The following is a 15,892-nucleotide window of genomic DNA, read 5'->3' on the forward strand; positions in this document are numbered from 1 at the left end:
GTGTGATATTTCAATGCATGTTGTTTTTCTCAACAGAGGAAGAGGAGCCGGCCGTCAGGCCCAGGAGAAGAAGAAGCATTACTGAACCGCTTTTATGTAAGTGCTGCGGGTATATCTCTTTTGACAGACAAATTAAAATAGATAAAATGAGTATCCAGGAATTCAGAGAATGAAATTCAGACATTCTCAATATGTCCAAATGATTGTAGATACCTCTCATAGAGGCATTCAGCTATTTTAGGCTTAACCTATTGTTGACACAGCTGTGCAAATTCACAAGAGAATTGCCAACACAAGATACACATGAACCTATTGAACCATGAACCCTCAATCTTCTGTAAAAGTTCATCAGCGCTTTATAACACATGCTGTTTCTTTATTATAACATGAGCTGCTTCTCACTCAGTGCACTTTACACACTGGGGTTTAAAGATGAGTCCCAAATCACTCCCTGCACCCTGCACTGCCCCTACAAACTGTAGTCTCTGGTTATGTCAATAACACGCAGTGCTTCTACAAGATTGCATGGCTTTAAACAGGTTTAAACAGGCACAGTTTCATGGACACATTTTGGGACAGGGTAAATTTTATTATAGCTACACGCCCCCGTGCTCTGTACACTGCCGGTGACATAAACAATAAGTCTTTGCCCAGGGTCAGCCACAGTGCTGTATCAGGTATCTGTTATTTATATAATAATATGTATAGCAGTATTTATAGTATTAAAGCTGCAGATTGTTCTCTAACTTTATTACAATCATTTTAATGTTAGACTGAGATCACCCTACCAGCCAACTAGGCATTGTATCATGTACACTGACATTAACTCAAGGCCTCAAGCTGGTCTCCAGAAGGGGCTTCGGTCTTGCACCAGTTCTTACAGACAGTGATTTCTGAAAGTGTTTGTGAGCAAATGCAGTGATATCCAGTAAAGAATCTTGCCTATTTTAATGCAGGGCTACCTGAGGGCCTAAAGATCACCAGCATCACTGGTGATTACTGAGCATCTGCCTTGTCCTTTGTGCACAGGGATTTCTCCAGATTCTCTGAATCTCGTTGATGTTATTATGTACTATAGATTATGGTATATCCAAAGTCCAAATTTTATTTTTCTGAAATTGCTCATAATTTCTAGATGTTTTTGTGCGGATTGGAAACCCATCTTTGCATCTGAGAAACTTTGCTTCCCTAAAATTATATTATTTAGACCCAGTCATGTGAGTTAAGCCAGGCGGACACTGTGCGATTTTAGCCCGATTTTAAGCCCGATCTGGTCGGATGCGACTGAATTTCATGATCGGGCCGAATTTTAGCTTGATCGTGCGTCGTTTGTCGTGCAGTGTGAGAGGGGAAGCGATGTCCGAATAATTGCCCATACGAGCTGCGAATGAGCAGTCGGACGCGACCAGGGATTTCTGACATGCCAGAAATTTTGGTCGCTTGTCTCACAGTGTGAGCTGTTTTGCGGCCGATTTCTTAACGTCACGACCTGTTTTCCCAAAAATCTGCACAGTAACTATAAATTATTATTAGTCATATTTATTTCTGTCAGTTAAAAGGATTTATATTTATGTTCGGTACACAGACTTATAGCTTAATATAGCAGACACAGGCATTCTGCTGTTTAAGAATTTCAACGGATGCTTATTCTCAGTCAATAGCTGGAGTTTTTGAAAAGATAAATTAAAAGAGAAAATAACTTTGACAAACATAAATTTATTTTATTTCACTTTGCTATATCTAAAAAATAAAGCACATTGTCAGCCTCTGGTGCTGCCCGTCAATTATATAAAACTTAAAACATGCACAGAAATATAAAGCTATATTTTATAATTTGTTTCTTTTCGCCAGGGCAAATTTATTAAAATTATAAATATATTAATTTATTAATTAAAATCTCGTCCAGTGCTCCAGAATATTAGCCATGCAAAGCCAGCTTAGCGCAGCTAACCTCTGTCTTCTAAAATAAACGTTTTAATAAATAAGGTCGGAGAAGTGTAGTAAAATTAATGCTATTAAACTTACTAAAGCTAATAAATGTAATCGGACAAAATGCGCTGCGCCTCTCTCTCGCTCTCTTTCGCAGCTCGGAGCTGAATTCAGCGCGAGGCTACAGATAATATAAAACTCAGTTCAGTTGAATAAAAATAAGTAAGGGCCTGTAAGTACAAGCAAAGGACCTGTAAGTAAATATTGTCAAATATAAAGAATAGTTTGAGGTTTTGGTGAGCTGTTTTCATGATTTGAAACTGAAACTAACTGAAACTTTGATTAATCTGCAGAAAGCCTGTATTTTAAACGAATTTTTAATGAGTTTATATTTTATATTTTTTATTTATTCATTTTAATTATTTTTCTTCTTTTATTAATCAAATCATTAAATATATATCTTCATAAGATATACATTTTTTACCTTTTATGTAAATTTTTCATGATCTTTTTAAAAGGTCCTATTTTTCCTTTTTTACGTATATATTTTTTTCGTCTATAATAAATGTCAGTTTTTATTTCTATTTTTTATATATTTTTTAATGTTCAGCGGCACTGTAGATGAGGGTCCCTATCCAGTGTGAATAATCGATTGCTTGTTTAATATTCAGTGTTGCAAAACCAGTTTTTACATAAACAATAAACAGAATAAAAAATAAAATTATTTTATTTTATTTAAGCTGCTGGGGTTTCTTTCGCAGCCTGACGCGCAGTCATTTTTCTATGCGCTCTCCTTCTGTAAAACGGACAACCCGTAGAGTCCACGTCGCCTCAGCCACCTGCGAGTCCATGTACGTCTCTTCCGTGGACTTTCAGCGCACAACAGGGCACAAATAAGCAAAGCTAAGCGCTTTCTTTTGCAAGGCGACATGTTGTGTTGAAGCGAGAGTTTGTACGCAAAGAAAGCTCCGCCTACGGGCTGTGTTTAGACGTGCAGTGTAAGCTCCCCCGTCGCAGCAGGTCAGTCGGACCGTACAGTGTGTGCAGATGAATCGCAGGCGTTGTTCATACACGACAAACAATTCAAACGTGCAGTGTGAGCTCTCCAGAACGCATCCGATTAAAAAAATCGCACAGTGTCCGCCTGGCTTTAGCTGCAAAGAGCACCTTCAGCTGTTTTTATTAGTACCGATCTCTTTTCCAGTCTTTTCGTTACACTGTCCCAATGTTTTGAGATGTGTTGCTGCAGTAAAGTTCTAAATTAGTTGTTTTCATGAAATGGTCAAAATTTCTCAATTTCTTTATTTCTACAGAAAACTCTAACTGTTTGACTCTGTTTCAGTCTTGCTCTCAGATTCTCAGACCCTGAAGATGAATCTGGTTCTGTGTGGGAATAACAGAGTGCTGAAGTCCTCCATATCAGATCTAATACTGGATCAGAAAGAGCTTAGATCAGAGTCCAGATCAGTGTGTGTAAAGAGGGAGGCAGAAGTATGTGGACGTCTGATCACCCTGGTGGAGCTTCCACCTCTCTACAGCTCTCAGCTCTCAGAGGAGGAAGTGATGCGGGAGACTCTCCGCTGTGTCTCTCTCTGTGATCCTGGAGTTCATGCTTTTCTCTTCATCCTTCCTGAGGGTCTACTCACTGATGAAGATAAAGGAGAACTGGAAAAGATCCAGAGAACCTTTAACTTTTCTAGATTTGATAATCGCACCATTGTCCTTATAACTCAGCAGCATCTAAAGCAGGAGATAGATGCAGCAACAATGACTTTTTCTAAAAACTGCAGAGGAGGATATTATAATTGTGGCCCTGTTCCAGATGTATCTGAGTTAATAAAGAAAGTTCATGGTGCTTAATGATGAAGACATTTATACACCAGTCATGTTCCTGAATGCGCAGTTGAAAAAACAAGCCAGAAGATACGAGATTCAAGAAGCAAATATGAAGACTGCCATTCACAAATTAGAAAGTAACATCCAACGTCAACTACAAGGTACCGTTTTTTCCCCTCATAGCTTATATACTAAAGTCACACCATGCAGTTACTGATTGTCAAATGTGATATGTTAAAATGTTTAAATGTTACCTAAACCACCTGAGATTATGGGCATGAGGCTTTTAACCGTTCATGGCATGCACTGTTTAGTCAAATGTCTTTGATTCCAAGGTTTCAGCTTTCCAGCTACAGTTTTGGGAAAAACTTCCATCATAACTTATAGGGAAATACTCATTACTGCAAAGTACCTAAGAACATTCTAGTCAATTTGATGGGTTTTGATCAATCCCTGTCTGCTAGTTAAAAGGCTCATTCAGTTAACACACTCATTCAGGTTTCAGTTTTTGGACCTGACTGTCATAAGATTATTATAATGTCTTGAGAAATGGTGCTAAGAGTTAATATCTGTTGGTCAAACAATACAACCAAGCTGATCTTGATAGTGTCTTGTAGCATATTGTGAATGGTGCACAAAACCTAAAATATACTTGTCTGTACTCGAGTTCAAGATCAGTTTATATGTGAAATAATGTCCTGGCAGTTTCTAAAACGTTGGAGCTGTAAGCCACAAGTCATTTAATGTTCACTAATGCAGATAAAAAAATCATTGTAGGGATTTCTAGTGGTCCAAGTCCAAGTGATCTTGATCCAAACGACAGTGGTGCTATGATCTGAGGATCACTGGAACGAATCCTGGATCATGCTGGTTGTCATTAGCAGCCAGAGTCCAGGGAGAGTACAATTGGCCTTGCTCTCTCTGGGTGGGTAGATGGTGCTCTATCCTCATATCACTCCTAAGGTGATGTCAGTCAGAACAGACATCCATGAGCTAAAGTATTGGAGTGGAGTTGCTGTGCTTTTCTATGAGTGCCCTCGCTACTCTATGAAGCTACACTAAAAGCAGAATGTCCAGTGTTTAATCAAAATATGTTTTTTCAAAGGAAGTTCCCCAAGAAACATATTCTTATAACTCAGTTTTTGCATTGCTTTGGAGTGTTATGTTCTTTGTTGTTATTTGTCTTACATTAACTGTTATTTTTTGTTTTACAGGAGGAAGAGCATCTACTGGTGATGTCAGGATTGTAGTGCTGGGAGAATATGGAAGTGGTAAAAGTGCTACTGGGAACACAATCCTTGGATCAAATCTGTTTGAAGTTGGATGTTGGTTAACTACCAATGCTTGTCAGAAAGAGTTTGCAGAAGTCAGTGGGAGATTGATCACTGTTATTGATACTCCAGGACTCTTTCAGGTCAGCTTTTATGGCGAGATAAACAAGGAGGTCACCAAGTCTATTGCTATGGTATCACAAGGGTTACATGTATTTCTGCTGGTGTTAGATAAGACTTTCCTGCTTTACAGAGAAAAAGATTTCATTCGTGTGATCCAAGACACATTTGGTAAACAATGCTGGTCATACACAATTATTCTGTTTACTACAAAATGCTACTTTGACGAAATCAACCCAGAGGAATATATACGCTCTAAGCGCTGTATGGGAAGCTTAATGTATGAATGTGGGAACAGATACCACGTGTTCGACAACACAAATCCGGAAAAGGAGAGAAAAAAGAAATACGAACAAGAAAAGAATAGAGACTGAGGCAAGTGAAAAAATAAGACTGATGAAGGAACAACTGGAATTACAAAAGGAAAGAGAGGAGAAAGAAAGGAAAAAACAAAGATGAACAACATAAAAAGGAAATGCAAGAGCAACCACAGGTACTGCAGAGGGCTTTTAGAAATCAGAGAGAGGAAGCAGAAAAAAATCGCACTGAAATGGAGCAAAGATATCTTACATTCATTAGACAGACACACAGCAAAGAGAAAGAGGACCTTAAAAAAGAGGTTAAAGAAGCAAGAAGCATGGGCTTTAAAGAGGGTCAAAGAAAAATATAATCAGAAAGATGGAATTTGGGCAGAGCTGTAGATTCAGTGGCAAGCTGGTTTTGGAAGGTATGGAATTAATAAATCCATGTTCACCCTCTTTTCAAAACACTCACAAACTCATCCAGATTTTATGTGATATCACACAGACTTTCTGATCTACAGCACAGTCTTTTATATCTCCTCTCTTACTTTAAATCCAGAAAAGTAATGTGGATGGGTATCACAGGGTTTCACACACAGCTACTCTGCATGACCTGTAAAAAGAGGACCTAAAGGAAACACATGCAGAGACAAAAAACAACTGAACTTCTCACCTAGAGATTCTTACCATAGAGATCAATCCCACAAACCCCAGATCTGATTTTCACTCCAGGTGGATTTTACTTTTTACTCTACAGCTATACAGTAAAATTGATCTAAACTTGTAGACCTGTACAGTGAAATAGTGTTTTAATAGGTGACACATTGTCCTATCGTAATAGACCCTAAACAAAATACATTAGCATGCTAAAATGCATGTGACAGCAATATGTAAATAATGAGATGTATCCTCAGGGCAGGGCTTAGGAGTTGGAGTGAGGACTCCAGCCAATCATGTTCATCCATATATCCATCAATCTGGTAAAAAAAAAGAAAGAAAATAGCCGTGGTGAGTGGAGCAGATGTTAAGGAGTAAATGTTATGCTAAATAATTAAATGCTGCTAGTCTCTCCTAGTCTATCTGTGGAGGAAGTTCCACTAGCATCACTCGATCTCTTTTGTTTTCTTTGACGTCCAATATTAACCTAGCCAGCAGAGCAAGCTAGTGTGTCAACCTGCTTGGTGAATGCAAAGTTATTAAATGTATATGCAAATAAATTTGGACAAATGCAGTTTAAATTTCTGGAGTGTGCTGGTGTAAATTATGATGCTATATGTGAAGTGTGTGTGTTTATGTTATTTTATTTTCCATATCTGGTTTTGCTGATATTAAACTGTAACTTTTAATTTTGTAAAAACCTAAGCAGCCATGGTGGTTCTAGTTTCTGTATTAGAAATTTTACATAATACCTAACTAATGACATTTAAATAGTAAACATTGAAAGCAATAGTCAGGAATTGACAATCAAAAGCTGAAATTCAAGAATGCTAATCCTATAAGTGGTATAGTTTTTAAATTAACATTTTTAGCATCTTTATACATACTGTATTTATATTTCGTAATGTGAACTTTTGAAATAAAAAATCATTTCACATTTTTTGTTGGTGTGATTTGTCGTGCCGTGTTTGACGACTCTTAGGCCACCCTTAAAGGGTAGCCTGGGCTAGCTAAAATAAGCTCTTTAAATTATCTAGTCTCGCATAAATGTAAAAGTTCTAAGTTCAAAAGTAAGAAGATAAAAATAACAGACGAGTGCCTTGAGTTAAGGAAAGGAGAAGACGAAGTTCTTGTAGTTTCTAAGATGATCTTTTATTGTTCTAAGTCAGCCAGGTTCAGTCAAGAGAATTCAGATCTTCTGATGATACAGAGGAATACACAAACTTTTATACAGTATTTGGGTGAACAAAGGTGGGGGCTTTAGGCTCCACCTTTTACTGTTATATAACCATTTTTCAGTTGAACATAATTGTTCCCAAACATGATCATCTTTAGGGAGTTTTTTCCGGTCAAGGCCATGGGCGTTATGCCATTTTTCCCATAATTGGATCTAATTGTGGGCAAATGAACATAGTGTGGTTTTTTTAAAAATCCTGACCTTGCACCTGAACATTCTTCCCGTGGGAGAAAGACTGAGCTGGGCCTGTGTTGGACATCTGGTTAGATTAATGAACTTAATGATATGCTTCCCAGCCATTATGTAGCATTTTCTGGGAACCCGGCCAATTATGGCCTGTTTATCTATAGCAGTTGCCTCCCTTTGAGACATGCCAGGTACAGGTTTGAGACTTGTTTACGGGAGGGCAGTCAGAGGATGAGCGAACCTAATGAACTTGCTCATACAAAGCCTGTTCCTCTTTAACATATGGGGATTCACATCTATCGATCCTCGATATCCTTTTTTAGGCCCCACAGATTACAACATAATGGTGATATATGCTGGTTGGAGGCCTGCTGTGAATTTTTGTGAAGTGCTCCAACAGACGCTAGAATGACCCCATTGACAATGACCCAAAATGTCTTACCAAAAATCATGAGACACAGGGCCCTATTTTAGTGATCTATAGCACACTAGTTCATTGGATTTAGGGGGCGTGTCCTGTGTCTTTGGTATCATGACAGCACAAAAAATATGCCTTGCACAACTCCAAAGGCGCAAAAGGCGTTTACTAATTCTCTTCATTATTCATGGGTGTGTTTTGGGCGTAAGGTGAAATAAACCAATCAGTGTACCAGTAGTCATTCCCTTTAAGATGCAGGTGCGTGCTGACTTTTGCGCATTGGAATCTTAAGAGTGCTGAGCTTTGTGCTTCACAGCAGAGGATACTGACCTGCGAGTTCACAAAGTGAAGATACAGCATACAGAATACAGCATACAGAATACAGCATACAGGAACAGCAATGTTATTTTATTCTTTATTCTGTTTATTGTTTATGTAAAACCTGGGTTTGCAACACTAAATCTAAATTTACTCAGGATTACATTGAGGAGGACCCTCATTTACAATGCTAACAAGCATTTACAGTTTAAAAGGGATTGAAAATATAAGAAATACAATAAAAGGAATACAAATTTAAACCAACATTCAATTTAGATTAATAAAATATGTACGTAAAAAGGAAACAATAGGAAATGTTAAAAAGGCCATAAAAAAATTGACACATAAAAAGTAAAGAATTTATAAAATATAAATGAAGAAAAAGATAATAATAGTAAGATAAAATGATAAGATTGATAAGAAATTATACAATAATAATAATAAACTAAGAACATGGGAATCAAAATTAAAACATAAATCTAATTTGGTAAATAAATACAAATAATTACAACGATTAAAAAATGTAAATAATATAAAAAAAGATAAACTCATTAAGAAAACTCATTTAAAACAATCACAGGTTTTCTGATGATGCTCAGAATAACTGCCATTCGTTGTACTTTTAAATCATGAAAGCAGCTCACCAAAACCATAACCTATCCTTTATATTTGACAATATTTTATTAACTTTACAGGTTCTCACTAATCTTAATTTATTTAACTGAACTAAGTTTATATTATATTGTAGCCTGGCTCTGAACTCAGTTCTGCGCGCTGTGAAAGAGAGAGCAGCGCATTTTGTCTGATTTAAACAACAGTAAAGATGGTGGTTAAAGTGTGTTTTATATCATTGCTTTGCTGTCTGAACTACATCTGATCCGACATTATTTATTAAAACAAATGTTTTTAAGAAAACAGAATCAATGCCATGTGCTGCACCAAGCTCCACTATTTACAGGGAGAAAATCTATATATGTCCTGATGTTTACAGGGTTGATACCATTAAGTCAGCAAGTAAAATTCACAGGAGAATACCTAGCCTTGTCTGGGTAATTGCTGCAGTGTGTCTTACTTCATCTGCTAGTCCAGCCAACCAGTGGAAGATCAGGCTGTTAAAAGGACACCTACTGCAAGACAGGGGCCTGTATATTCTACAGGGTAAATCTCAAAGCAGAAATGTATGGAATAGATGCAATTTTTTAAGTTGTTACACTGTCCCATGTTTGAAACTTTAGTTTGTCTTGTACCACCAAATACAGTTTATTCCATTGAAAGGGCATCTATAGGGCATATTTAAGGCACCTTTAATCACTGGTTGGTTAACTAGTCATTAGCGGTGAGGGTACCTGACCATAAACCTTATCATGTTTTCTCACCTGAAGAAGAACCCTATGCACTATGAACCCTATGCACACCCAGACAAATATAGTTGTCATTTTCTCAGATCAGATTACCTTCATATTTAATGCCAAAACCAATAAATTCACTTTTCTCTTTTATGGGTCGGTTCCCTGCCCGGGGTTTAATCCCAATCCTGGACTGTATTGTACTTTTTGTTTACTGTACATTTTCTGATTATGGCGTTAACATTAGTTCAGTCTGTGTTTATGTTCTGTACATATGTGTTTGTGGAATAAAGAGGATTTAAGAATATATTCTGTGTTTGTTTAGAGCGACATGTGTCATAAATACTCTGTATCTGAATGAAAACCTTGAACACGAATGTTGATTATTATGTATTAAGGGAGCTCAAGATAAGCCGTGTTACTGAACACTGACTGTACACTACATGGGCGCAGATACCAGCCTCGCCACGAAATGGCGTCAAGTTACGGTAACATTTAAACTAAGGTAAATTGTTGAAATGGGTTAATTTATGTGATTATGAATTGTTTACAGCTTAATAAACTCGTTTTCAGCTTCACTGTTTAAAGTTCAGATTGCGTACTTTTGTAGTTTTATTATTAGACTTTACTGCAGTAAAATTAATGCATGTACAACTTTCTGAAATGTATTAAATCAAATATTAATCAGTGTGTTTTTTGTTTTGTTTTTGAATGATGTAAGCCAGCAATTTACCACCCCGTTGTTTTATGAATTTGATAATTTTATTATAAAGATAACTGTGCAATTCTTTATTATTTTATATATTTAAAATAATGTAAATTGTATTAACGTGTATAACTGTACTTCAACAACAATTTAGAAACATCTGGTGATGCTGTTAAAAATATTATAATTGCGAATAATAATCTAGAAATATTAATAATCTCTTTATATATATATATTTATATATCCGTATTCCTGAACTGCTATATATTGACCATAACACATTAGCTAAACCTTTCACTGCTCTGAGATTAGCCAGCTTTATATTTCTCATGTAAAATCAGAAAAGACAGGACTGTTTCAGAAAGAAGAGACACTGCGCTGATCTACTAGACATAAACTACTCATAAATACATCATACCATTATTATCACACACAGAGGACATTATTCTGAGGAAGGGTTGAGTGTTACTTTCACTTTCATAGATCACGTGCTCTCAGTGACTCCTCCTCCTCCTCTGCAGCAGCTCTGATTTCACAGTGATGGAAGATTCTGGAATAAAGTGCTGTGTGTAATGAGTGTATAATAGAGTATAATAGAGAGAGAGAGAGAGAGAGAGAGAGAGAGAGAGAGAGAGAGAGAGAGAGAGAGAGAAAGCAGAAAAGAGCTGATGTGAGTAGAGGCTCACAGGTCTGGTTTTATTTTGCAGTCCAGCTCAACCACGAAATGGCGTCGAGTTACGGTAAGAATTAAATCGTTGAAAGAGGCAAATATTTGTGATTTATTAATGCATCTATTTACAGCTTAATTAACTCGTTTCCAGCTTCCCTGTTTAAAGTCCAGATTGATTACTTTTGTAGTTTTAAAATATAGTCGACTTCACTGCAGTAAAATGAATTTTATGTTTGTCATTTCTGACATTTATAAAATCAAATATTAATCAGTGTGATATTTGTTTTCTTTTTGAATGATGTAAGCAAGTAATTTATCACCCATTGGTTTATGAATTTTATCATTTGATTAATATATCAAGATGAAGCCACAGGGCATCCGCCCTTAGCGCATCCACCCTCCCCGCAAAGAACTGCACCTTTAGGGACCCAGTCACGACTAAAAGACCAGCAGTAAAACATACTAATATATAATCCTAACAGTCTACTTTATAATTGAGTCGGTTAATTATTTTTTACATATGTATTTCTAGATATAAGATTTATTTTTGTAGTTTTACACAGACAACTACAGTATGATAAAATTAGTTTTATGTTTGACATTTGTGACAGGTTTGTTTTTGAATGATGGAAGCCAGTAATTTACCACCCAATTATTTTAGGAATTTTACTATTTTATTAATGTGTTTGACACAAGCGCATCCACCCTCCCAGCAAACAGCTGCACTGTTAGGGAAAATGTCACAACTACCCGACCAGCAGTAAAACATACAGATATATAATTCTTACATGCTACAGTGCTTACTTTATACATTATTACGTATAAAGTTACTCCAATTTATACATAATTTACAGTCACTGTTACATAATTTAATGTACCAGACTCATTTTCAGAAGAGGCATCCGCCCGTAGCGCATCCATCCACCCCGCATAGAACTGCACCTTTAGGGATCGAGTCACAACTACCAGACCAAAAGTAAAACATGCAGATATATAATCCTAGCAGTCTACTTTAAAATGAGTCGGGTAATCTATTTTATAAATATTTTATAGTCAATATAGTTAATACAAAAATGTATTAAGCAAAATCAAAGCAAGTTTCCATACCTCTTTCTTACTATCTATCTCTCTTTTTCTTTCTCTATCCTATTTGTATAGCTTACGTCTGGTCAGATACGGCTTTAACAGTATTATAAGCTAAAAAAAAAATTACGTGTTACAGGTATGTACAGTTCATACGTGTCTTATATTTTCTGTATTTGAACTAAAATCCTGAGCAAAATTGGATCGTGATTAACATGATGTATTATCGGCAAGATACATCATGTGTTACTGCACACTGACTGTACAATGGTGGTAGCAGATAACAGCTTACTAATACTGCATCATAATAATGGAAGCAAGAAAATAAGGTGATTTATTTATGGAGGGACATTTTTTTCTGTGAACATCGTGGAGCTTAGTTTAGTACTTGCATATTACATTAATTATGTGCTTAATTTTACGGACAACTGATGTGCGTGTGTGTTCGGGTCTGCTGTCAAAACAGGCAATTCCTTATAATTTTAAATGTTTTCAATACCTGAACAGGGTAAAGTGTGAAAACAATGTAAATTGTATTAAAGTGTACAACTGTACTTCAACAACAATTTGCACAATTTAGAAACTGTATCTGAATGATAATTAGTGTTGAAGCTGTTAAGGAAATAAAATGATTACAATTCCGCTCAATAATCTGAAATATTAATAATCTCCTTATATGTCTATTTATAAACCGTATTCCTGGACTGCTATATATTGACTATAACACATTAGCTAAACCCATCACTGCTCTGAGATTAACCAGCTTTATATATGTCTCATATGTAAAATCAGAACGACTGTTTCTGTCAGAATGAAGAGACTGTGCTGCTCTGCTAAATATAAACTACTCATAAATACATCATATAATTATTACACACTGAGGACATTCTTCTGAGGAAGGGTTGAGTGTTACTTTCACTTTCATAGATCACGTGCTCTCAATGACTTCTCCTCCTCCTCTGCAGCAGCTCCGATTTCACAGTGATGGAAGATTCTGGAATAAAGTGCTGTGTGTAATGAGTGCAGAACAGAGCGAACTGTACTCTGACTGTCTGTGTAAAAGATCATGTAAAGATCAGAGTTTAATAAAACAGCAGCTGAGGACTCTGAACACCAAATTCACGAACTGGTTTTATAGTAATCTCTGTAATCCTGCAGTTATTATGCTTCCCCTTAATGTTTGTCATATCTAACATGTATCAAATCAAATATTGATCAATGCGATGTTTCTTATGTTTTTAAAGATGTAATCCAGCAATTGACCACCCAATTGTTTTATGAATTTGATCATTTTAATAATATATTTGACAAGATAAAGCACCAGCGCATCCGCCCTTAGCGCATCCACCCTCCCCGCATAGAATTGCACCGTTAGGGATGAGTCACAACTGCCAGACCAGCAGTATAACATACAGATATATAATCCTTACAGTCTACTTCATGAATCGGTTAATTATTTTTTATATATGTTATATTAATTGTTACAAAAATGGATTAAAAACAATCAAAGCAAGTTTTTCATACCTCTTTCTCACTCTGTCTGTTATTTTTTTCTCTACTCTATTTACATAGCTTACTTCTAGTGTGACACGCTTTCAGAGGTATTATAAGCTAAATTAGTTTTTTTACATATTACTGGTGTGTATAGGTCTTACATCAACAGGGTAGAGTACCATACAATATTGGAGCTTGAAGGTGAATTTAACTGTTGTTCCGGAGCAGGCTTAATCCCAGTCTGGGAAACTGACCCTGTATGGATTATCTGAACTAAATATATTGAGTCTGATAACTTTCTGATTAAATGTTAAAATGTATAAAATATATTTCTAATATGATAATAACAATGCCTGTTTCTAATCATCTGACTAATTTCTGTAAGAAAATAAGTTGCCATGTTTTTGCAAATATTTGTGATTTATTAATGCATCTATTTACAGCTTAATGAACTCGTTTCCAGCTTCACTGTTTAAAGTCCAGATTGATTACTTTTGTAGTTTTAATATATTGTTGACTTAACTGCAGTAAAATGAATTTATTGTTTGTAATTTCTGACATGTATCAAATCAAATATTGATCAGTGCGATGTTTGTTTTTTTTTAATGATGTAATCCAGCAATTGACCACCCAACTGTTTTATGAATTTGGTCATTTTAATAATATATTTGACAAGATGAAGCCACAGCGCGTCCACCGTTACTACCAGACCAGCAGTAAAACATACAGATATATAATCCTTACAGTCTACTTCATGAATTACTCGTTTTTTTTTTTTACATATGTTATACTAATTGTTACAAAAATGTACTAAGAACTATCAAAGCAAGTTTTTCATACCTTTTTCTCACGCGGTCTCTTTTTTCTTTCTCTGCTCTATTTATATAGCTTATAAATAGACACAAGCGCATCCGCCCTAAGCGCATCCACCCTCCCCGCATCGAGCTGCACCTTTAGGGACCATGTCACAATTACCAGACCAGCAGTAAAACATACAGATATATAATTCTTACAGTCTACACCTTAAATGTATGAAGTTAATTTAAATTATACATATTGTACAGTCACTGTTACATAATTGAATGTACCAGACTCATTTTCAGAAGCGGCATCCGCCCCCCCGCATAGAACTGCACCTTTAGAGATCGAGTCACAACTAACAGACCAGCAGTAAAACATACAGATATATAATCCTTACAGCCTACTTCATAAATGAGACGGGTAATCTATTTTATACATATTTTATAGTCATTGTTACAAACATTTATTAAGCATATAGTCAAAGCAAGTTTTCTTACTCTCTATCTCTCTTTTTCTTTGTTCACCTTATTTCTATATCTTACTTCTTGTCAGATACGGCTTTAACAGCATTATAAGCTAAAATTTTTATATGTGATATGTGATTAACATGATGTATTAACAAAGCTCAAGATAAGACATGTGTTACTGTACACTGACTGTACACTAGGTGGTAGCAGATAACCTCTACGGTGGCCGAGAAAGCCCAGCGCAGTGCAAATTGAAAAGCGCTGCAAAAGCACAAAACACATCCATCAAAAGATTAAAAGATGCTGTACCAGCTGTATACAAAGGACAATAAGTGGCAAACAAGCTTCTGAAAAGTAAGTTATGTTTATTACCTGTGATTGCCACGGTTGTGTGCATATTATTAAAAGTTCTGCTTCACAAAACGCCTTGTTTGCCACTTATTGTCCTTTGTACACATAGTGAAGTCCGAGATGTTACTGAAGACGCAGCTTAGCTGGTACAGTATCTTTTAAGGTCCCCCGGGAAAATTCCGTTGTGTTGTGACTCACTTCCGTTGTGTTGTGGTTCTATTTGCAGCGCGTTTTTCTATTTGCAGCGCGTTTTTCTAGTTGCAGCGCGTTTTTCTATTTGCTGCGCCTGTGTTGTAATTTTGATGGATGTGTTTTGTGCTTTTGCAGCGCTTTTCAATTTGCACTGCGTTGGGCTTTCTCGGCCACCGTAGATAACAGCCTTCTAATCACAGTACTGCATCTTAATAATGGAAACAAGAAAATAAGGGGATTTATTTATGGAGGGAGATTTATTATAATTAGTGGTGAATCTGTTAAGGAAATTTAATTATTACAATTGCGCTCAATAATTCAGAAATATTAATAATCTCCTCATATATCTATATATATATATGTATTTCTGGACTGCTTTATATTGACTATAACACATTAGCTAAACCCATCACTGCTCTGAGATTAGCCAGCTTTTTAATCTCTCATATGTAAAATCAGAACAGACAGGACTGTTTCAGAAAGAAGAGGCACTGCGCTGCTCTACTAA

The 15,892-nt window shown here is 36.1% G+C and overlaps 2 protein-coding genes across 2 annotated transcripts in view; both read left to right on the forward strand.

The window, feature by feature from the left end:
* LOC111197398 (trichohyalin-like) overlaps positions 1-15,892 on the forward strand; it is a 291,642-nt gene that overhangs the window by 241,839 nt on the left and 33,911 nt on the right. The window lies entirely within an intron of this gene.
* On the forward strand, positions 3,785-6,373 carry LOC125799336 (GTPase IMAP family member 4-like). The gene is made up of 2 exons (XM_049475874.1): positions 3,785-3,926; positions 4,980-6,373. The coding sequence occupies exons 1-2, from the start codon at positions 3,815-3,817 to the stop codon at positions 5,528-5,530; spliced, it is 663 nt and encodes a 220-aa protein (XP_049331831.1). The 5' UTR covers positions 3,785-3,814; the 3' UTR covers positions 5,531-6,373.

Source organism: Astyanax mexicanus, chromosome 3 (assembly GCF_023375975.1).
Source record: "Astyanax mexicanus isolate ESR-SI-001 chromosome 3, AstMex3_surface, whole genome shotgun sequence".
In the NCBI taxonomy this organism is placed as follows: Eukaryota; Metazoa; Chordata; class Actinopteri; order Characiformes; family Acestrorhamphidae; genus Astyanax; species Astyanax mexicanus.